At 35.1% G+C, this 23,200-nt stretch overlaps 3 protein-coding genes and 1 long non-coding RNA gene across 9 annotated transcripts; 3 read left to right on the top strand and 1 right to left on the bottom strand.

Moving 5' to 3' along the window:
* The first annotated feature begins 36 nt into the window (after nt 1-36).
* On the top strand, nt 37-8,140 carry LOC122537042 (cilia- and flagella-associated protein 251-like). The gene is made up of 22 exons (XM_043669933.1): nt 37-252; nt 517-678; nt 965-1,111; nt 1,202-1,305; nt 1,695-1,853; nt 2,002-2,140; nt 2,330-2,450; nt 2,554-2,680; nt 2,932-3,095; nt 3,372-3,681; nt 3,866-3,997; nt 4,144-4,355; nt 4,453-4,604; nt 4,860-5,062; nt 5,174-5,303; nt 5,574-5,663; nt 5,766-5,897; nt 6,224-6,315; nt 6,577-6,811; nt 6,913-7,195; nt 7,312-7,433; nt 7,948-8,140. The coding sequence occupies exons 2-22, from the start codon at nt 556-558 to the stop codon at nt 8,023-8,025; spliced, it is 3,255 nt and encodes a 1,084-aa protein (XP_043525868.1). The 5' UTR covers nt 37-252; nt 517-555; the 3' UTR covers nt 8,026-8,140.
* LOC122537056 lies at nt 7,905-16,637 on the bottom strand. 4 transcript variants are annotated; one of them, XM_043669962.1, is made up of 2 exons: nt 16,526-16,637; nt 7,905-15,594 (listed from the first exon to the last, which is right to left on the bottom strand). In XM_043669962.1, the coding sequence occupies exon 2, from the start codon at nt 15,562-15,564 to the stop codon at nt 10,087-10,089; it is 5,478 nt and encodes a 1,825-aa protein (XP_043525897.1). In that variant the 5' UTR covers nt 15,565-15,594; nt 16,526-16,637; the 3' UTR covers nt 7,905-10,086. The 4 variants fall into 4 exon arrangements, with proteins under 4 accessions (XP_043525897.1, XP_043525895.1, XP_043525896.1 ...); XM_043669960.1 differs by lacking the exon at nt 16,526-16,637 and adding an exon at nt 16,411-16,522; XM_043669961.1 differs by lacking the exon at nt 16,526-16,637 and adding an exon at nt 15,930-15,992.
* Nucleotides 16,638-16,669: 32 nt separating this feature from the next.
* On the top strand, nt 16,670-17,269 carry LOC122537062. Its single transcript, XR_006308538.1, has 2 exons — nt 16,670-16,752; nt 16,976-17,269. It is a non-coding gene; the product is annotated as an uncharacterized LOC122537062 (long non-coding RNA).
* A 434-nt stretch (nt 17,270-17,703) lies between these two features.
* On the top strand, nt 17,704-22,342 carry LOC122537063 (CCR4-NOT transcription complex subunit 3). 3 transcript variants are annotated; one of them, XM_043669973.1, is made up of 9 exons: nt 17,704-18,256; nt 18,915-19,147; nt 19,220-19,375; nt 19,453-19,632; nt 19,725-20,012; nt 20,141-20,396; nt 20,478-21,085; nt 21,301-21,510; nt 21,613-22,342. In XM_043669973.1, the coding sequence occupies exons 1-9, from the start codon at nt 18,232-18,234 to the stop codon at nt 21,709-21,711; spliced, it is 2,055 nt and encodes a 684-aa protein (XP_043525908.1). In that variant the 5' UTR covers nt 17,704-18,231; the 3' UTR covers nt 21,712-22,342. The 3 variants fall into 3 exon arrangements, with proteins under 3 accessions (XP_043525908.1, XP_043525910.1, XP_043525909.1); XM_043669975.1 differs by lacking the exon at nt 17,704-18,256 and adding an exon at nt 18,316-18,698; XM_043669974.1 differs by lacking the exon at nt 17,704-18,256 and adding an exon at nt 18,774-18,804.
* Nucleotides 22,343-23,200: the final 858 nt, after the last annotated feature.

Below are 23,200 nucleotides of genomic sequence, written 5' to 3'. Positions count from 1 at the left end.
TAATTTAATTAACAAGTAAAAAAATGACAATTTTAATAAGTTTTATTGTTTTTTTATTTTATCGATTCATCACCATGCTATACGAATTACGAGATTGTTTAAAATTATGTCTTGAATATTTCAAAACCGCTTCAACTTCATTTGAAATTATGATCATTTTTTTTCTCTCAGGTATTTGTGATGCAATTGCACGCAATAATACATAAAGATAGAAGATGAGGTGTACTGCCACGTATTGAAGTTTTATTTAAAGTATAATATATGATGCTTTTTTTTCTCACATTCGTGATCTTATTACTTAATGTTTGTTGTTACACGTGAATTTCTTTTTAAAGCTTACTTATTTATCAGATTAATAATGCAGCAGAGATTTATATTTGTATTAGAAGTTCAAAGTTATATCCGTAATAATAAATATTGTCTAATAATAACTATAATATTTACACTATATACATGCAAATATAACTATACATTTACACTATATACATGCAAAATACTATTATTTGCTAATTTCAGATCATAAATTGAAAACTTTTAAAGAACGAATCAATTACAATGGCTACGAATGTTTTGACATCATCGCTGTCAAAGAAATCTACAGATTCTGAGAATGCACAAGAGACGAAGATGAAAACGTTTAACAAAAAGGAAGAAACTGATTTTAATCTCTGTCCTTTCGTAAGCGATGCAGTCATTTATATATATATCGTTAAGTTATTTTTAGAAATGTTAAACTAGTATACATATATATATACACAATTATGTTATTGGTTGTAAGTTCTAATTAATAGTTTATGCATATATTGAATATAAATGTTTTAAAACTTTTTGAAAGACTTTTTAATATATGATATATATTCAATATATTTCAAATGATTCAAAAAATTTTTAATTATATGTATATATGTAAAAATATACATATTACGAAAAATTGAATCTGAACCTACCATTTCTCTAAATACAGAAATTGTTATGGTCCTTCGGAATAAATTCAGTTACACCTCTAATAAATTTAACTACGAAAAATCGAACGATCATCGCTTATGCTTGTTCACATATTGTAATAATCTACAACTATGAAACTAAAGAAGCAATAAATCTTCAAGGCCATGTATATATTGTTCTTCATCTATTATATTTGTATTTTATTCTTCGTTTACAAGCTAATTTTCGAAATACAAAATACAGTGAATATTTGCAGAAGAATACGGTGAAAACTTTATCTACATCAAGAGACGGAAAATGGTTATTGTCTGCAGATTTTGAAGATGATTGTGTAGTTGTTGTTTGGGATACCGAAACTGGGTAATTTCTGGAAATACAACAAAAAAAGCTTTTTTCAATTTTTAATCTAATTAACCGTGATAAGTAATACAGACGAAATTTGGGATACTTTTCTCAACTTCGTCTCTCTCTATTTTTTATTTGGTTTCTATGAATTTTTGATTGATTATAAAATCCGATCTTTAATATTTCAAAGTGATTATGTAAATTTGCCATGATTATGGTATGATTACATTATGATTACATTTTTGTATAAAAATTAGGAAAGTTCGGCACAGCGAAATTTGAATATCTTCCTTTAAAATTCGACGAGATTACTAATGTGTTACAAAATATATTAAATATATTAGTAACAAACGCAAATTAAATGCAATATAACATTGTTATTGTTATCATTATTCGTATTCCAGTACGCCAATCTGTACTTTGTTTAATCCACATGGTGACAAAGAAATAGTTGCTGCTATGATTAGTCCAAATGCTAAGTACATAGTAACTGTTGGAGATGAATTTCATCAAAAGGTTCATTTTTGGTTGTGGACATACGGGAAAGATCAACCTAATGGTTAATTACATATACATATGTATCGTTTATTGGCTCTATTTATCTATTGTGTTATACTAACTTAATATTAATGTCAACATTTTTATTATTCATTTTTGTTTAAACTAAATTATAAATATCTAAAGTTGGCTGAAAAAATCATTTACTTTTAGCTTTAAAAATCATTTACTTTTAGCTTTTGTAGAGTTAATCGAGCTTGTTTCAAATAAAGTTAAGGAAATAATTTTCAATGAAGATTGTTCAGAGGAATTCTGTTTAACTACCGATTACAGTGTTGCATTCTTTAAGTGGGTTAGTATAATATATCTAAGTAATAAATCATATAACATATGATATAAATCAAAGTACACCAATGTTTTTTCTATGCACACACATTCTTTTCATGTTTATAACAAAGAATCTTCGATAAATTGAAATACATAATTCGATATAATTTAATAACGAGATGCATTAACAATTTTTTGAATTATTATGAATTAGGAACAAGAGGAATTAAAATATTACATACCACAAATCTTAGGCAACGTACGACGATACGGAATCTTCAATTGCTCTTGTTATATTAGTAAAACACAGCGGGTATTAACAGCAACAACAAACGGTATTTTTATTTCTTTTATTGTTTATATAGCTGTAAAGTTATTGGGATACATCTTAAATTTGGCTGCATTATAAAAATTTAATTATTCAATTTTTACGCACAGGATACGTTTTAGTTTGGGACATTTCTGCTGAAAGAAGTAAAAATCAAATCGCGATTAACAATAGGGAGTACATCAAGTCTGTACAGTTGATGAACAGCAATATTACGGTGATATTACATCACGATAGGTATTCAACACTTTTCAATATTAAGAACGTACAAATAATTTTCATTCCTGATTAAGAATTTATTATTTCTGACAAATATCTATTTTATATACGAGTATGTATATCTGTGTACTGTTCAACAAAATATGAAACTTTAAAAATTATCGTACAGCATAGTTTTACAATCGTAAATAGAATTTTCTTACTTTCCCCAAGTATTCTTATATTATTGTAATAATAAAGAAATTTTCCTAACGTGTACAAAATTTTAGGATGATAGTAACAGGATCCTCGGACGGGCGCATTAACTTTTATGATTTTAATCTAAAAATACTTTATTGGTGTCGGCACCAATTTTTGGATTCTATACGATCGATAAGTTTCGATCTTTCATCTGCGTTACTGGCTCCCGCGTTTACACCCAGCGAATCTAAATGTAAGTTTCATATTTATTATTAATGTAAAATACCTCTATTTCCAAAATTATTCATTTTTTAGTCGTATTTAGGTATTTAATTGGTCATAGTCGAGTAAACTTGTTAAATTATCTATCATAGTCGAGTAAACTTGTTAAATTATCTACTTTTAAATCCGATTAACTCATGGTTATTTCTTAGTTCAGATTTTTATCATAGTAACGTAGATAATGCGCATTAATGGGATAAAAAATAAAAGTAGAGAGAAATAAAGAATAATAAGTTTCACTTTGCAGTTGATGACGAAGAAGAGGAAGAGGAAGAAGATTTCGAATATAAAGAAGAAATAGAAAAAGACTTGGAAATTAAATTAAAAGATCATATTTGCAAGGAAAAAGTTAGATATATCGAAAAGATAGAATCGACGAAATATTGTGAACAAGTTCCATCGACAATGACTGTATATTTGGAAGAAACGTTTAGGAATGATAATAAAAATCAACAAGCATTTACAAAATTACCTCCCGCGCCTACCGATGCTACTATTCAAAATGCTCCCTTTTATACTGAAAATTTCATTATCAGTAAATACTATTACCTACATTTTTTATTCAACATCATTATAATTTTTACATTCGTACATTACATATTTAATTTATCTATTATACATGCGTTTGTAGGGTTAGTATAATAATATTCATGGTTTTTGCACAGCATTAGATAATTTGACAAAAAAGATTTTACTTACTAAATTTTATCGAATCAATAATTGATGAAATCAAATCTATAGTGTTTTTAATACTTTTCGTGAAGGTTGTTCGAATGGAACAGTTGCGTTAATAGAAATTCCCACGTTGAAATGTCGATTTATCTTTCAAGATTCGAACTTTATCGTCAGCAGTTTGGATGCACATCCCCGAAGGTATTTACGCTAATAGCGTTTCATCGTGTACATGCACTATGCGATATAATCTATATGTACATCTATATGTACATAATCTATATATGTACATTTTTATAAGTTTATAAAATTATAATTTTTCGCAACATCGTTCTTTCATTCGCAAGCAATTTTATAGTGACCGGTAACGTGCGAGGTTTCGTCTCTTTGTACGATTATGAGAAACGTAAGTGTGTCGTGCGCAGAAATACTCCACCTCTTCCAGATTTTCGTCTGCTATTGGATGATCAAGTGAAGAGTGGAACTATAATTTATATCACATGTCCAGAGAGACACGAGAAATTGACCGCTGTTACGGCATTGAAATATTCACCAATAGGTAAATCTTTCGTCAGTGGTACATATTTTACATACCGATACACTTTATATCTTTATAGAGGTGGAATCCGTTTTCAATGTAAAACATTTTAACGTAGGTGATTTAGTAGCATGTGGCCTTGAAAATGGAACGGTTTGGATGTTGCATCCCATCACTTTAGAACCTCTTGATAAAAATCCTTACAAACATTCAACACAATCGATATTGCAGTTCGCTTTCACAGAGTGCGAAGAATACATGGCTTATGCAGTAAATATCAAAATATAATACCTACATTATTTGTAATGAAAATTTATACCTGTTAGGTATATATTTCTATTTATTACCTTTGGAAGATGTCCAATTTCTAAAGTTTCTTTGTCTTTTTATTCTATATAAATATGTATGTGGCACAAATATATTAGTATAATGTGTTAAAAACACATTGTACCTGTTGTCAAAAAATTTGATGAAAAATAAAACCTTTTTTCCAAACATATATATGTACGTATAACTTTCTTTTAGGATGACACGTCAGTGGTAGCAGTATTTAAAAGGAACCGCAATTCCTCAAGCTCTCATTTATGGGATTTTGTTGGAAAATATCGTTCTCACAATGGAACAATAAGAGATATACTTTTCGGGCCAGCTACTACCGAAAGCGTCGTGTATCGATTATTTTCAATAGGAGACGACCGGGATCTAATTGAATACGATCTTAAGAATAGGTAAATTGGACATAATATAGAAAAAAAAATATATATATATATATATATATATATATATATATAATGTATAACGTAATTAAGAGGATTCTAGAAATGTTTTGTACTTTGCAGTGGGCCATTCCCTTCTCCTGGTTTGAAGATACTTAACACTTACCAAATTGAAAATGAAGCTATTCCTCTTTGTCTTGCTTGGTATCCCGAGTTGGGTGCCGAAGGATTTCTGATGTATTCTAATTCCGAAGTAGTAATCTGTATATTTTTAATCGATTCTACAATTTAAATTAAGACAAACTTTGTTAGATTTCATATCTGTCGTATTCATATTTGGTAGAGAAGGGAGTGATTTTAGCAACTAAGTATTTACTTAGGAAATCACTCTTAAGAGGGATCTACATACATCATATAATACTTTTACATACGTAAAAGTTTTAAATTAAGTTAGATAATTGTTATATATATTATATACATTTCATACAGTATCTATTAGACATATAACATCTTCATTATCTAGTACAAATACAGATTGCTAAACGATATAACGAAAATAATCCGAGGAACATTTTTGGGACCGCTTTATGATGCACCGGTTAAATATTTCAAAGTAAGAGTCAGTCACCAAATTGGATCATAGTGAGTCATATAAATTTTAGTTTCATTGATAAAAAAATCATTATTTTATGTATAATTCAAAGCATCGTTACAGGTATTAACCGATAAAGAATATAAAACTGGTAAATACATGGTATTTGCAACTAATAAGGAGATAGGTCTTCAAATACTTCCTTTTGATGGGAATCCTTACAAGATTTTAGGAATGGTAGGACATCCATATAAGGTAAACAACATCTTACAGTTATATTGTAATAAAAAAATTCTAATTTTAATCAAATCAGTAACTGAAAAATTTCTATTAATAAGAGCTAATTTTTTCTGAAGTTGATGTATTATCCACATGTATGTATGTACATACTTGTATATGCAGAGTATCTCACATTTAAATACATTAAGAATATATGTATGTGTTCAATTTCTAATTATAACAAGTATTATAAAAAATATATTTGATTTTGTTCACGGGATGACCACGTATATCAGAATTACAAAACTCTCTGTACACGTACGTCTAAAATATTTCATTGTATGGAATTTTTATTTTACTAGATCACCAACATCTGCCTTAGCTATGATGGAAATATTTTATTCACTTCTGGTTACAACGATTTCTGCGTATTGATGTGGAAAATAAAACGCAGGTATTTCTCAACATACTCACCATACTCAGAAATTAAATATTCTCCTTTATGCGGTAATTAATTAAGAAAAACAATATTGCTTTCTTTGACATATCTGTTTATCGCTTGAATAATAGATGTACGATAATAGATGTAATATGTACGATAATAGGCCAATTTTTCTGTTGTAAAAATATTTCGTAAATATATTTCTTTTTTCTCATCACTTTTTTTTGCTATATTATTTGCTGTTGTATATATTTTATTATGCCTCGCAATCAGGTCTGTCGATGTATTAGCGCAGTTAGGAGGCGAAGGTCTTGCACCATATTATTGTTTGATAGATGGTGGCGAAAAAGGCTGGTTCATCAATGAAATAAAAGATCTGTTTTATTATGCTCAAATCTTGCATCAAGGTGAGAACGTAATAGCTCCCAGAGTAATATCTGATACAGTGAGCACCAAAGAAGTACCAAATCTCATGCGCGCCGTTGGATATTATCCTAGCAACGAGGAAGTAATAATTTTTTTTTTAAATCGAAACCCTTTTTCAACCCACACTTTATCAGAAGATTAATTGATCCATCTTTCTTAACATAAAGTCATTTAATATTTTAGATAGAAATTCTTATGGGTGAGATCTCGTACAGAGATTACGCGGAGACCGGCCACATAATCGAAGAAATTAAATTCGAGGATTTCGTCAAATTTTATATAAACCACCGTCCAGCTTTCGGGATTTCTCTGCATCAAATACAAGAAGCTTTTCAAACCTTTGCAAATCCAAATCAAATCCCTCCTCTGCAAGAAGAGAACCCAGTATTAACTCGGGAACAATTTGTGAGAATATTGTTTGGAGAAGTTCCTGATGAATTTTCAGTGGAAAATGCTATACCCTTTGGTTGGTTTATGCATTTCTCTTGGAAAATGTCCAATCATTATCATTAAGAAGTTGCTTGTATTTCAATTCTATTGAAGTGCATTTTTATTTCGGCATTGAATAAATTTTTTTTGTAGGAGAACCATTGACGATCCAAGAGGCATTTACATATACGAAGTTTCTCATTGGTTTTGACGAGAATGAAACGTACAATGAACGTAATGAAAAGAAACCCATTGACTTCTCTTTCCTACCAGAGGTACAGTTAAGAATTAAATTGAATTTTATTTTTTCTTATATTGAGCATTAAAAATAGATCAACATGCATATAAAACATTTTTCGACAAAAGAAATTAATTGCACAAAATACTTCATACTGATCAGATTCGTAAGAAAACAATGTTTTAAATTAAAAATGAAAAAAATGCAAAAGTATCGATCTATGATACACAAATGATAAATTATTAACAACTAACTTTGTTGTTATTTCTGTTGCTTTTATGTTTAAACTTCCGATTTAAAAATTTAATCAACTTTCGATAATTAGAGAAATATTTTAAGTTTATTTGACATATAGCTTTTTGAACGAATGAAACTAAATTCTTTGAAACAAGTAATCTTGTTAAAGATTAGCGTAATCAACGAAATCGAGTATAGATTATAGTGAAACATAGCTATGGAAATGTCGAATAAATTGGTATGAAGAGAAAAAAAAAATAAAAATCATCACTTAGGCTCGCCGAAAGTAATGTATTATTATTTTTATAATACAGAGGATATCTTACAAAGATTTCGTCGCGGACATCATGGGTATTGAATTGCCAGAGGAAACGAGGGCTGACGATAATTAATTAACCTGTCATTATTTGTATTTCTGGCACATTAACGTTGATTATTATTACCATTACTAATATTATTACCATTACAATGTACTGCGAGTTTCTATTAAACATGTACATTAACGCATATGTTGTTTCTTCCTTTAAAGCGTTAAAATAAAAATGAACGTTTCAGCGATTGACAGACTCGACCATAAGATTTTTGTTGAACAATCAAATCGGCCGAAGGATAAAGATAAATTCAATCTGTAAAAACGGATGTTCTTCCTTTAACTGTGACCGATGATCATTTATTTCTTCTTATATTCTTGTTAAATTACGGCTGATTTCACGTACGTAATAAAACAATTTCGATATAATTATTAATAATAATATTATTAATAATATAAATAGTAAACTTAATATTTCTTGACAAACGGAATTGTTTTCTTTCTCGATCAGATATACATACGTGTAATACGTATAATCGCATTTCATCGCACACTTGCATTTCACTGGATTTTGATGATCTAGAAGATATTACAGGAAAGGATAGATGGAAAGAAATTTTCAGGCGTTTTACTGGACTGATTTGAACAAAGTGCTTACAGCTGTACAATCACCTTGAAAATGTTTGCTGGCAGAAGAGCTATCACGAAAAAAGAAACAACTAAGAACTAGACTGGAAAAACGATAAAAGATTCGCTAGTTAATTCGTTTATTTATTCTAAAACATGAAGCGCAACGGAACGATAGAAAAAAATACAACCAAAGGAATTTCAATTTTCGCTGTAGGTACATTAGTAAAAATAGGGAGAAAATGAGCGAGGGAGAAAGAAACAAAATCTGAACGCGTAGCACAATTGTGAAAATTTGAAAAATTCAAGCGACGAGAAACACAAGAAAATGAAAAATAAAGGGAACAGAAGAAAAAAATAGAAGAAAGGAACAAAATAATAATGACGATGACGATGATGATGACGATGACGATGACGATGACGATGACGACGGCGATAGCGATGGTTTAAGCGAGAATAATTCGAGTTTATCTCCGGAGAAGATTAGAAACAAAATGATGGTCGGAAAAAAAAAATGCGATCATCTAATGGGGACACAGACACCGCCAGCAGTGCCGACAGTCGTATCAACCGTGATTATCGCAATTTTGAATTGATGAAAACACAGCCCTCCCCTCACGCTAGGCTTTGAGAATTCTTCGCTCTACGACGTAGCCTAGAATTTCGCTTTAGAACGCTATTACTTGCCTATTCGGCTACACTAAATTTATACATCGCGCACTTTTTGTCATTTAAAAGAAGTACAAACAAATGTACACAAAAAACCTTACTTCCTTGTTATAAACTCTAAGGCGTATTTACAGTTATATACAAACGTTTTTTGTTTTTTTTTTTCTTCTTTTTTCTTTTTCATTATCGTATCGTATTTTTAAGAAAAATATCAACGTGGAACAGTGTATCGATTCGTTTGTTTACGAAGGAGAAAGAAAGAAAGAAAATGTTGGGAATAGAGATGGGCAATTCAATTCTCTCTGCGTCTCTCTTTTACCGTTATCTGTCAATTCACGTTTAAACAATATAATTCAACACTATTAATCGGATGAATCTTACATGATTACTAGTATTGAATATGAATATTATTATTGAAAATTCATTAATTATCTTCAACGAAAAAAATAAGATAATACCTACAACTATATTACGCATTGCGTGCATAAAAAGACATTTAACATAGAGTTAATATTTCAATGCTGCATCTATGTTCATAAAGCATTTAAAGTGTTTAAAAATTTATAATATCTCAAGCTTCTATAGAATGGATCAAACTGACAAATAAAACGAGCCAACAAAAACGGGCAACGTTTTACATTTCGAACATATTATTCTCGTTAAATTACATAAAAAGCTTTAAAAGAGAAAGAAAAAGATATAGATAGATGGACAAATAAACAGAGAAGGAGAAGAAAGGAAGAGAAGAAGAAGAAGAAGAAGAAGAGACAGAGAGAATTGAATACCCATTGCCAAATGTGCCTAGAGACGAAATTTTACCACACATTCAAGACGCTATCCGACGCTATCAGTCAAAGTAGTCCTCGCTGTTTTGCACGATACCGTGTTTCTTTCGACAGTCTGGACAATACCACTTGCCTTTCGGCGGTACCATGATACCGACGCACTCGAAATGAAACCATTCGATGCGACAATCCTCGGCGTCGCAAGCTATCATCTCTGACACTTCGTCGTACGGACACTGGCAATAACAATACAGGTTAACCGGCCGTTCCGGGGCCGACGGGTTGCCAGCCGACAGATGTGTCTGCATCTGTTGGCTGGATTCTACTTCGGTGTCGCTTGAATCACTGCTGCTCTCCGCAGGTTCCTCCGATTCGGTCGCAGACGCTGCAGCGATCGCTAGGTTCTCCGATTGGCTCTCGAGCGACCTGTAAGCCATGCTCTTACCGCCGAAAGGCAGTCTCGGTGGTAATGATTTGACGACGGTTGGCACTGCCGCGAAAGAAGGTGCCGCCGTCTCAATCTTCCTCCACTTCGCCGTCGGCTGTTTCTCCGCCTCGTCGTCGCTCGAGTCACCGTAGAATCGTTTCGGTACTCGTTTCCGTTTCGACGACCGTTTGCTCTCCGCCTCGGAACCACTGCCACCGATACTTTGACCAGTTACTCCCATCCCGTGCGATTCAACGGTCGCGTTCATCGCGTGGACATCGTTTGTCGACACGTTCGATTGCATCAACACCGGCGACGACGCCGAATAACCCGGATTCTTTTGGTAAAACGCTTTAGGAATGTTTAGTTTAATGGACTCGACCGTTGGCGTCGAGTTACGCTGTTTCGTTTTTTCTCCCTTCTTTCGTTTCTTCGTTTTCACTTTTTTCTTCTGCTGTAGCTGTTGCTGTTGTGGTTGCTGCTGCTGCTGCTGCTGCGACTGATCTTCCTCTGTGGTAACAGGAATTGGATCCGGAGAAGGAACCGCCGTGTCCGTGTCCGTTAACCCGTTGTTCAACGGGATCGCCGACTCTGTGGATGCAGGGGCGACCGCGGCCAATAGCATCAGCTGATTTCGCTTCTCCGCGAGCAGTTTGTTCGCAAGCTGTTGAGGATGTTCGTCGTAAAAGTCCTCGTCCGTTTCTGTCTCCTCGGTTTCCAGATCGGACTCCTTCAGCGAGAGCTGCGGCGGGCAAACTGGCTCTATCGGCACCGTTGCAGATCCGTTCTTCATCTCCGGAGAGATCTCCTTGCTCTCCGATTTCGCGTACCGAGCCTCCGGCTCCTGCGTGCTTTCTTTCTCCTTTTTCCGTTCCTTCCGATTCGACTGTTTCTTCGGAGAACCTTCCGAGGTGGAACTGTCCGAGTCGGAACTACTGCTGGAACTAGAAGAGCTACCGGAAGACGAACTGCTGCAGCTGCAGTTCGTCCCGCAGGAACAACTGCTCGAATCGCTGTCGCTGGACGAATCGCTCGACGATGTACTACCACCTTGTTTCTTTTTCTTCGGACTTTTCGCTTTTTTCCCATTTGGGTCGTCCGCATTGCTATTTTGTATATCGTTGCCAGAGTCCAACGGGCTCTTCTCCACCTTATTTAAATAATCTTGGTCCCCGCTTGAGTTTACCGCGTCTTCTTTCGCTTTCGACGCCGAAGACTCTGCGTCTTTGTCGGTTTCTTTGTCCGACCATACGACGCAGTAATCGTGATCGGCCAGTACTATACTCCTTAAGAACGCCACGTCGGTTTCTGGCTCCGACTCTTTGATCGCAAAGTTGCTGGTTGTCTCTTTCATCTCTAAGCTGGCCGTGTAGCTCTTGAAATTATCCCAGATACCGTCCATGATCTGCGCTCCCTGCTCCTTCTCTTCCTCATTCTGTTCAACCTCTACTATGTTGTCTACGACAGGCTCGGAGGAAACGGACTTTGCTTGATCCACGGAGGACGTTGCATTTTCTTCGGCTGATTTCACCAATTCGACGCTCTCCGGTTCCTTGGTCTCGGGTTTCTTTTCTTCGGAGTCTGTGTCACTGTCCGAGGACAAGTTCAACGGTGGCAGATCGTAAACATCGACTACTTTTTTCACAGGCTCTTTGACGTCTTTCATCGACTCGGCAACAGCCACATTGCCATCGATCACGCTTACCGTTTCTTTGTCCAATTTTTCCTCGTTGATCATTGGTTGCTGACTCATCGTGTCCATCAGCAGGTTTGCGCTGATCACCGGCGGTTCTTTATGAGCGTCTTCGTGCTTGGCCAACAGTTTTCGAGAAATGAAACGCTCGGAGCACTCGCTACAAGAATACGGATGATCTCCGGAATGTAACCTCTTGTGTACTTTTAGAGCGACTGCTCGCGAGAAACTAGAGCCACACTCCTCGCAAACGAAAGCTGTTGGTGGTATGCAAAAGTGATAGATATGTGGCCATTTCTTCTGTAGACATTTTTTGCACAGTACGCTCTCCGTTCCATGCTTCCAAAATAAATGTTTGGTAATGTCCGGTTTGTTTCTGTATGCAATGCCGCATCTGTAGCATAGGTGATGGAGCTTGTGCTTCCAAACGTGATTCGAAAGACGCTGCTGATTCCCGGTAGACTCCAAGCAAACGTCGCACGCGTGATGCCTTTTGCGCAGGTGTACCATCAATCGAAATGCGGATGGAAGATTTGCCACTGGACAAAGACAACACCTGTACCTGACGTTGATATTTGGAGAGTATATTCCAGGGCACAAGTGACAAAGTAACTCGCTATAACTATAGAAAGTGGATTTACACATTATACAAATTAAGATTGTCTTTTGATGCATCTTCCGGTTATGCAGATAAAGTTCCTTGTGTATGGCAGAATGAAATCTACAATGAAAGCATTCGTACGTTCTCACGCCTGGAATATTGTATGTACCGTTTGTGCTACTGTAAGAATCTAAATTAAAGAAGTAAGAGTCTAACTCGTCGAGGGACTTTTTCACTCTGGCGATAAACTGCTCCGGCTGGATAATTATGGCGGGATGCTGAGGTTGAAACTTGTGTTCTGCGAGCATATGCAATCCTAATTGTTTTCCGTTCGCTGCTATATGACGTGCGTGATTACAATAGACGCAGAAAGGGCTGGCTGCTTCTATACAACGTTTCAGTAAATCTTCTATCTCTATGCTATCTAAAGTGCCGTCAACGTTAAGATCGATGCAAGGAACATCCTCCCCAGCCAATATTATGCCATCGCTTGGCTGCATCTGGGACTGTGATACTGTACCCTCCGCGTGATTTTCTTCACTCTCATCCTCTTTCGTTTTCTCATCCTCTTTTCCACTCGTATCTACATCGACTGTTGTTTTCTCGTCAATGATCTCAGCCTGATTCTCATTACTCTCGATACTTATATTCGTCTCGATTTCGATTCCTGTTACCGCCCTGTGCTCGCTAGTCTCTTCGATATCCTCGGTCTCTTCAGCGACATTGTCCACTACCGCTAATTTCAAACTATCAGAATCGCTGTCTTCGTCGTTCACTTGATAACTAGCGATATTGTCCTTTTCTTCTTCAAAAATATCAGATTCTTTCTCCTCTGTTAGTGAACTTTCCGCGTTGTTGTTTTCTTCCTCCTTCTTATCAATGTCCTTATCCTCTGCACTTTCCCTACGAGTTGCGACAGAAAACTGAGAATTTCTATTGGTACATATCTTTATGACTAAACTCCTATCGGAAGTTGTTTCACTAGTAGCGTTGAATGACACAGAAGACTGAGATTCGTTAGGTACGTCAAAATTCTCTTTGTTATCATTGTCGCAAGTTTTTTCTTTGGGCTGAAGATCGGACACGTGCGATTCATGTTGCGGGCTAAATAACGATCGGCTAACTGGACTATGCGCGGGACTCTCAGACTCGTGAGAATTAGAGTCGTCCATTTTTAACATGTCTTCTAGTTTCTCTTTGATTACATTTTCTTCTGTTTCTTGATTTACAGAATTAACATTGTCCGCCTTGATATTGGTCTCTTCGATCGAGCTATTTACAGCTTTCGCATCGAGTTTAGGCATTTCGCTAGAATTTATTTCTGAGTTGTCAGAGGTATTCAACGTATCAACTACATCTATATTCTCTCTCTTACTTTTGTCATCAAACTCTTCTACGTTATTTGTACATCGTGATACTTCCATAATAGTTTCTGTTACACTATCGTATGGCATATTATGGCTAGGTGAGTCGGTTGAATTTAACTTCGAATTACTTTGACAAATCTCTTTTTCATTTGATCCTTCCTTCCCTTGAGAAGAATCTTCGATATACTTTGAGACTTCCATTATTGTCTCTGAAACAGTATCTTTAACTAAATCGTGCGTTACTACGTTTTGAGAATTTTCATCCCTGTTTAACGTTTCGTCAAATACTTGGCTCTCGTTTGACTGAGATACGGCAATTTTGTTATTCATCTTTTTCGTGTGAACATTTACTTTTTGTTGATTCGTCGTACCGTCCTCCATGTATTTAGACCTATTGTTTTTCATTGATTTCCTTGGAACAGTCTTATTGTCACTATTTACACCTTTATCAAGCACGTTAGCTGATGTTATCCCTGTCTGCATAGTAGCTGGTAAAGCAGGATTTGCTTCTTTGTTGCTTTCAACAGCCAAGCTGCATGTACTTGCGTGTGAACCTGTTTGTCTACATAACGTGCATATGGAAGCAGTAACATCTTGCTTAGACGTTGGCGAACAAAAGTGATTATAAAAGTTATCCGTTTCTGAAAAAACTTTCTCGCATGTACAACAAACTAAATAACACGACCCTTTGAAAGCACCATAAAAATCATCAACAGACGTAAACGCCATTTCTGGAACGCTATGCTTTTTTATTAAATGATGCGACAGCCTCTCGGCTTGACCAAACATCCCAAGACAAAATAAACATATATGACGTTTATGTATATCCCTCATGTGTAAAAACAAGTTCCAATTTTCAAAATACGTGCCACATGCCGCGCAAAGATAAACTTTCCTCGTGATTTTGAAATTAGGTGAATGCGGCACTATAGACGATTCTGACGTACTGGGCATTGGCGTCATTGTGGAATTACAAGTACATGAACTTTGTTTTAACGTAGAGCACAAATTTGACGATGACTGACACTTTAAACATCTATTTTTTGACGAAGGCTGAAGACCCAAATATTGTGCATATTCCGTTATTTTGCCCCGTTTAATTTCCGCTCTTTTCTCCTTGCTGCTTCTGGACAATGGATTAGAATGTTGCGACTGTTGTTCCTGCACTATATTTTTTAACGTATTTGTTTGTGTCTCTTGAGCTTGTGCCAAAATACGTTTCTTAAACCCTTTAAATACAATTTTTGATCCTGCAGTGTTATTCTTGCTTGGTGAATCTTTGGTTGTAATAGAATTATACTGCAATAATTGTTTCTCTTCTTCTATGACATCGGTGTATATATTGTCAATCGACGACTTTAATGAATTTCCAATGGAAGTATCTTTAAGTTGTTGTTTTCCCAAAATGCTCCACATATCCATGATTTTACTTTCACCATCCTCATCTTCCATAATAGCACTACTTGACTACAATGGTGTTACCTACAACATACAGAATATATTTTAACATGAAGATACTTGAAAATGTATCTCTTCACAAAGCAAGTTAATAGATCACGTACACATATAAAAGTCATCACAAACATTGGTTAAACAACTATAACATTAGCAAATTTATTGTCTCAAATGTTTGAATCTTATACATTTATTAAATAGAAATCAGAAACATCTTAAAACACATTCTTACGCCAAAATTAATCATCATTGTCGTTGTAACCAATGTTATGACTGGTATATTTACATAGCCACCTGTTACATTGAACTTATCAAAAGATCTTTTACTCTTTTCGAGAATATAATTGCAACATAAGGAATACCTATGAAATTAAATATTTAAAATCACTTTTCATGCAGGGTTTCATCTGTCAGACAAGCTAAAGAAATAAATATTTTAATTGCCTCTGTGAAAGACAAACACAATCCACAGGTCAATTGTCAAACACCATGTTGACAAAAAAAGAAAAAAAATCACAGAAGATGAAACCTTGGCTTTAAACTACACTGGATGAAGTAACGAGCAGCGAACTGCAATAGCACTAACAAAGGTATTGTAAAACTGGGCACACAGTGTGACATGCAAGAAGCTTTTCACAATGGACATTTCACTTCACAATGCCCCGAGTCGCAAAGTTTCCACAAAAACAGTCTATCGTAGCGAAACGGGTGTCAGAGTGCGACGAACGGGAAAACACATGAAACCGGGATATCGTGGTAACAAGTTTCAGTAAAAAAGTGTTGCTGGTGAGCTTTTGTTGCACACAGGAACGATAGCAGAGAGCGCAAACAAGAAATGCGTACCTTCCGGGGAACTACGGCTTGAACGAATCGCCTCGAATTTCGGAAGAGCCTGCACGATTCGCAAAATCTGAGCGGTAAAATTTTATCGCTTTTCAGGTGATACAAAGTGGAGCACCTTAAGTGGATCGTCGCGATCCGCGCCGAAAAGGTTAGTAAAATGGCGTCATATCAATGAGCACAGCTCCATCCGTGCTTCCAACACGTCCTCAGTGATGCCACCTTTTGTCATGTTCCACTGTAATCTCCGATGAAAGAGGTTAGGCCGAGAGCGTCGAAGGAAAAGCAGCTCGTTGCGATTCGGTTCTGAAATAATCAATATAGGAAGCTTTCTTGACGAACGTGGTACGATCTGAGCGCGAGTGCGTTACTGTCTGAACCGCGACTGTCGTGCGAAAATTTGGAACACCAAACAACGGCATTTCTCGTCGACATGTTCATATACGCCCAACCGTCGTGTCTTTAATATCCCCACTTTCGACTCTTAACCTTTGCCAGCCATCTGAACCTTAATATTTTTTGATTTGTCTCTTTACGAGCTAAAGTCTAAGTGTCTTTTGTGTTTCAGTCTTTCGTCAAATGCCCCCGACAAAGTAAGCTGTATTTAGTACATTAATGTTCATATCAACATTTTTATTAATGATTTTCATCAGAACGTTCTGCTTGTACCTTACGTTTGACCAAGGCAACGCATGGTGCGTAGAAATTATTGATGAAAGGATCATAGATTTTTAATTAATTCAGTGACATGCGTATACGTACGTCGAATGTATTGTCGTATTGTAAACAAAATTTACCGATACAAATTCACTTTCATGTACAATGTGAACAAATGAATTTTTGAAATAAATTGTAAATGTAATAAATCTATGATGATTAATTTCCCTTACATATTTTATTTATTTCTTATGCGTTAAAATCAACAATACCAAGATTTTCGTTAATAATATAACAACATTCCGTTCTATAATTTCTCTCAAGTAAAAACTAAGCATATGCTATGTCCATTTTTAATTAAGCTATTAAAAAAAGATATAAACTATATTTAAAATATATAATAAATATATAATAATTATTGTCGTAGTTGTATTTTATTTCAAATGGATATCGTAATCACCCATAAATATTATTAATTTTATTTCAATATTTTGCGAAAAAGTTTCTTCGAAACAAACTTTCGATGTGATGCAACGTGAAGAGCGTTGTATATGCGCAACATCTAAAATCGAATAGAATAAATTTCATTTGTTATTGTTCCATTTGAATAATTTATCAATGTATGTATCGCTGAACATCTAAGATTTTTCATAGTACGAGCGGTCGAGGCTATCTGTATTTGTATAAACAGAGTAACACGTAAAAGAGTATTTCCATCACAATCGTTGCGAACGCGTCCAAAGGTTCAACCAAATTTCAATTGGTTTATGAACACGAATACGTTAAGTATGTGCGTTAGGTAGAATGTGTGAATGCGCCAATGCATAGTACACCATCTCATTTATTCAGTATTTCATATATATCATTTGTTGATGCTATCACTTTTTGTGTATTTTTATGTGCTGTCGATTTCCGACGAGACGTAGCGCATATTCTACACTATCAAGATTAAAAAGATTGACGCAAAAAAGGGAACTAGCAGCAACGCACCTCGTTCACGGACGGTCGGACGTTGTCATTTGAAAACGGAAGCCATCTTGTGGCCGAGCCTCCCATATTATACAGGGAATAATAGTTCAACGACTATTTGTTCCGTAAAATTGTTCCGTATATTTTCCATTACGTCCAGACTATGCATGAATTATTGTATCACATGTTTACATAGCCATGGCTGCGACGAGAAAGTTGCAAGGTGAGAAGAAAATGTTTCCAGCATGTTTACATTTACGAATTTTGTTATGGCTCTCCGCTGATACCCGAACTCGGATTTCGTTCTTGCCTCGCGTTCTGCAGTCCCCTGCCAGTTTGAACGTTTGTATTTTACGATCGGTGGCAAGCCTATTTTTAACTCGCGTTATCTACTCTTGTGTAAAAGCCTTCTGTATCTGACAGTTGGTACAGGTTGCCAGAGTATGATGAACCGCTGTGTTCTGCCTCAACTTTTCATACGTTTCGTTAATGCAAGTTATTTTTTCTTGCGTGTACTGTATTTATAGTGGCCTCATACTACCTCTTTATGTCAGCATAACCTTTAAAATAGTTCTGCATTTTATTCCCATGACACATTACACACAATAGTACAAGATATAACACAAAGCTTGTGCCGATACAAGCTCTCTGTCATGTATCACTTGGTAAACTATTTTTATGATTTATTACTAGTTTTGCACACACTGACTTGCAAACAACTGATAATCGGTATAGGATATGAGAAATTGATTGTTATGCTATTTTTTACATGTAAATAAATCCAATAATAATTTTCAATTGAACAGTCTTTTTCTATGAAATTTAAAAAATTCAATTAATGTTCTCACTCAAAATTGATAATATTCTTTGTTATGTTTCAGGTGAGATAGATCGGTGCCTTAAAAAAGTAACAGAGGGTGTAGAGACATTTGAGGATATTTGGCAGAAAGTTCATAATGCTACAAATAGCAATCAGAAGGAAAAATATGAAGCAGATCTCAAGAAAGAAATCAAAAAACTCCAGAGGTTACGTGATCAGATTAAAACCTGGCTTGCATCAGGTGAAATTAAGGATAAGAGTACACTTCTCGAATATAGAAAGTTAATCGAAACTGTAAGTATATTTTGACACTGCGTATTGAAACTGCGAGGAATTAAAATTGCGTACAATGCATATATTCTTTAGCAAATGGAAAGATTTAAAGTTGTGGAGAGGGAGACAAAAACGAAAGCTTATTCGAAAGAAGGATTGGGAGCCGCTCAAAAACTTGATCCAGCTCAAAAAGAACGAGAAGAAGTTAGCAATTGGCTTGCAAATTCTATAGATGCTTTAAATCTTCAGGTATGAAACAAAATACAATGATGCTTAAACAACAGTGGAGAATATTTTCTAAAAACGCATTGATGATTTCAATGTAGCTGGATACATTTGAGTCTGAGATAGAATCGTTACTTGCTGGAAAGAAAAAAAGGTTAGATAAAGATAAGCAGGATAGGATGGATGAGTTGAAAGCAAAACTCGATAAACATCGTTACCATATCCGTAAATTGGAAACATTGTTACGCATGTTGGACAATATGTCTGTTGAAGTTAATACTGTAAGTTTATTAATATATATATATATATATATATATAGAGTTATTAGCCAAAATTTAACCACATTTATTTAATTTTTTAATTTGGTTTACAGATTAAAAGGATAAAAGATGATGTAGAGTATTATATCGAATCCTCGCAAGAACCTGATTTTGAGGAAAATGAATATATTTATGATGATATTATTGGTCTTGATGAAGTTGAGTTGTCTGGAGTTGGTATTCCCTCGTCAGCAACTACAGATAGTAATAATAGTAATGAGACTGGAGGTACACCAACCTCAACTAATTCTGGTACTTCACCTATACCGTCACCTCCATTGAGTTCCACTATGCACAATCATTCAAGTGATAGTTCTACAGATAATGACAAAAAAACGAAGGTACGTAATTTTATATAGGTAAAATCAAATACTGATCAACATCAATGATTTATTACATATATTACGTATACGAGTATCGATGATTATGATACAACGAACATGATATTTACTGTGTATTTAAATTTCAGCCTGTGAAACCAACAGCAGTCAGACCATTATTAAATTCACAGGCGAGCATTCCAACCACGGGAAGCACTGCCACCATAAAATCGAATTTATTATCAAGCAGCACTCCAAGCAAGACCATTCCCATGACGCCTAGCCATAGCTCGCCTAGTTCTACAAGTAATCACATTGCTACAACTAATGCTGGCAATTTTGCTACGGTAGCTGCTTCGCATACTAATTCACAAGCCATCCATTCTACCTCTAGTAAAACATCTTGTAAGTATCTCGTGAAAAAGAAATGTATCGTTGTAGGATCGTCAACGATAACATGTTGTGATTTGCTTTTGAAATTTTCAGCTCATACCAATGAAAATGGTTTATTGTCATCATCGTCCGCGTCTAGTGTTACCTCGAATGTGCCACAAACGATCTCGCAGCAGCACAACAATCCAGCGCCCATACAGACGACACATGTGTTGCACAATCAACAAAATCAGAATCACAATAGTGAAACTGAAATGACAACGCCGATCCCACCATCTTCTTCGCCACAATCGTCAGTTAGCAGTAGATCTTCGCCTCTGCCCGCAAATTCCTGCTCGCCAGCGCCATCCACTGCCAATGGTCTCATCCCTAAGCTTCCTGATGGCATGTCCTCTTTGAAATCTATAGCCCAACAAGTAATTGTCCGAGCAGGTCTGGAAATACCACCGTCCGAGTCGAACAGAAACATCTTTGACAGCGCTAAGGCGAACAATAATAACAGCAATGCCACCTCGGAAGCACACATTCCTCCTCTACTTGGCGTTGCACCTCTCGGACCAGTACCTCTTCAGAAAGAACATCAGCTGCAGTTCCAGATGATGGAGGCCGCTTATTACCATATGCCTCATCCGTCTGATTCTGAACGTTTACGATCATATTTACCAAGAAATTTATGTCCAACACCTCCTTATTATCAACAGGTATCATTACATCATTCATTCTATCATTATTTAAACTCAGGCAAAGTTGACATGCGCTAATAGATATGTACCAAGTAATGTGCTGATGAATTCACATATCAACTCTGGCTATCTTGAACTCTTGAATACACACATATATATATATATATATATATAGTAATGTAATTTTTAGTTTCTCCTCTCAACTTTTGATTCATGCGTACTTAACGTATTAGGTTCAACTTCCCCACTCTGATACTGTGGAGTTCTTCCAACGTCTTTCCACGGAAACATTATTCTTCATATTTTACTACATGGAAGGCTCTAAAGGCCAGTACCTGGCTGCAAAAGCTTTAAAGAAACAAAGTTGGAGGTTTCATACGAAATATATGATGTGGTTTCAGAGGCACGAAGAACCAAAAGTGATTAACGAAGAATACGAACAGGTTAATAATATAAAATCATTAATAACACGTCAATGATACGACTTGTATATAGATAATAGTGTATTAAGCGAACCAGTAGCATATAAAGTATAATTGTTCCAGGGAACTTACATTTATTTTGATTATGAAAAGTGGGGACAAAGAAAAAAGGAAGGTTTTACATTTGAGTACAAGTACTTAGAGGACAGAGATCTGAATTAACAGTCCTGTTGCTTGTGGAGTCTCCGAATGCACTATTTCTGTACCGACATTATCAAAAAACGGGGGAACAGATTTTATTTTTTGCAATTCTATATTTTCACAAAATATAATTTTATTTATTGGTAAAGAGTATTTCAGAAAAAAGTAAATGAAACAAACAAAAACGAGACACGGCAGGCAATGAAGATATTTCATTATATTTTGACATTGCGATATTCCTTTTCCTCGAGAAAACGCAAAAACGCAATTGAAAGAAACAAAAACGCAACTAATAAAGCAAATGGAGTAAGTTAATCGGGGACAATGTAACTATAAGATGTAATGAATGAGAAGCACCAGAAACACACTTTTAATATTTTAGTGTGTGGTGTGTGATACAAGAGGAAGAAGTTATACTCGCTGGCGACTGACTCTGTAATACCAGTACAAACATGCGTGCGGCCCATCTGCCGTTTAGCGGCAAGGTGGAGGGCGCTCATGCTATGGTATGTCTTAATGTTAGATTATAAGTAGCCTTTTTGTATAAAGTATATTGAGATATAAAACCCTTAAAGTGAATTACTGTACAGAATGTGTAGAAATAGTGAATAATAATATTATGGAATATATTTTATTTCTCATTTAAATGAAACTTAAGTTGTTTCAATTTTTGACATCTGACACATCTCTGACACCTTGCATTCAGAACATTCCATCCATTAGATTTCTGCCCTCGACCAGGTTACTTATAGATACGTTCTAACAATTTATATACAGATCTTGAACTCGTCGTCGAAGTCAAAATGGTCTCGTTATGTATATTCAAAATAGTTTAGTTTGTTATTAATTATTTCGCCAATGCATAATCCTATCGATTTAAGAAATTTTGGTTTAATTAGTTTTCTAGCAACTATTACGTTCAATGTGTTGTGCTCGAATGACGATACGTGGTAATTATTGTGCATATGTATTTACAAACTAATAAAACATGGGGAGAGAAAGAACGAGAGCGAATGAGGAGTACTGTACGACCTTATTTATTATAAATTGTCGATACTGGTTATGATGAGGCACCTCTGATAGAAAAAGAAAAGAAATGAAAATAAGATTCTCAGTAGTTTGATATATACATATATACATGTCAAACTACCGAGAATATATATGTATTTATATCTTTAATCTTTAACGTTTGTTAAACAATGCAAAACAGTATCGGTATTTGTAATAAATAACTTCAGACAAAAGAAAAGAGCTTTTGCTTCAGAGATTGAAGTAATCTTATGCATACGTGTTATTTGTCATTACAAAAGCCTTCGACAACGAGATTAGACATATTACGTTCGTTAGTAATAAAAAATAAAAAATTGAAATTTCTCACCTGATCTAGCGTTAGGACGAACTTATTGAACAAAGGATAGATATGTTCTAAGTAGATATTCTTGTTATGAATGGAAATTGCGACGACCACTATATTTTCACGATACATAGTATCTGCTCATAGTTTTCTTTT

This window comes from Frieseomelitta varia, unplaced genomic scaffold (assembly GCF_011392965.1).
Source record: "Frieseomelitta varia isolate USP_RPSP 00005682 unplaced genomic scaffold, Fvar_1.2 scaffold_885, whole genome shotgun sequence".
NCBI lineage: Eukaryota > Metazoa > Arthropoda > Insecta > Hymenoptera > Apidae > Frieseomelitta > Frieseomelitta varia.
This window is presented reverse-complemented; position numbering and strand designations above follow the sequence as displayed.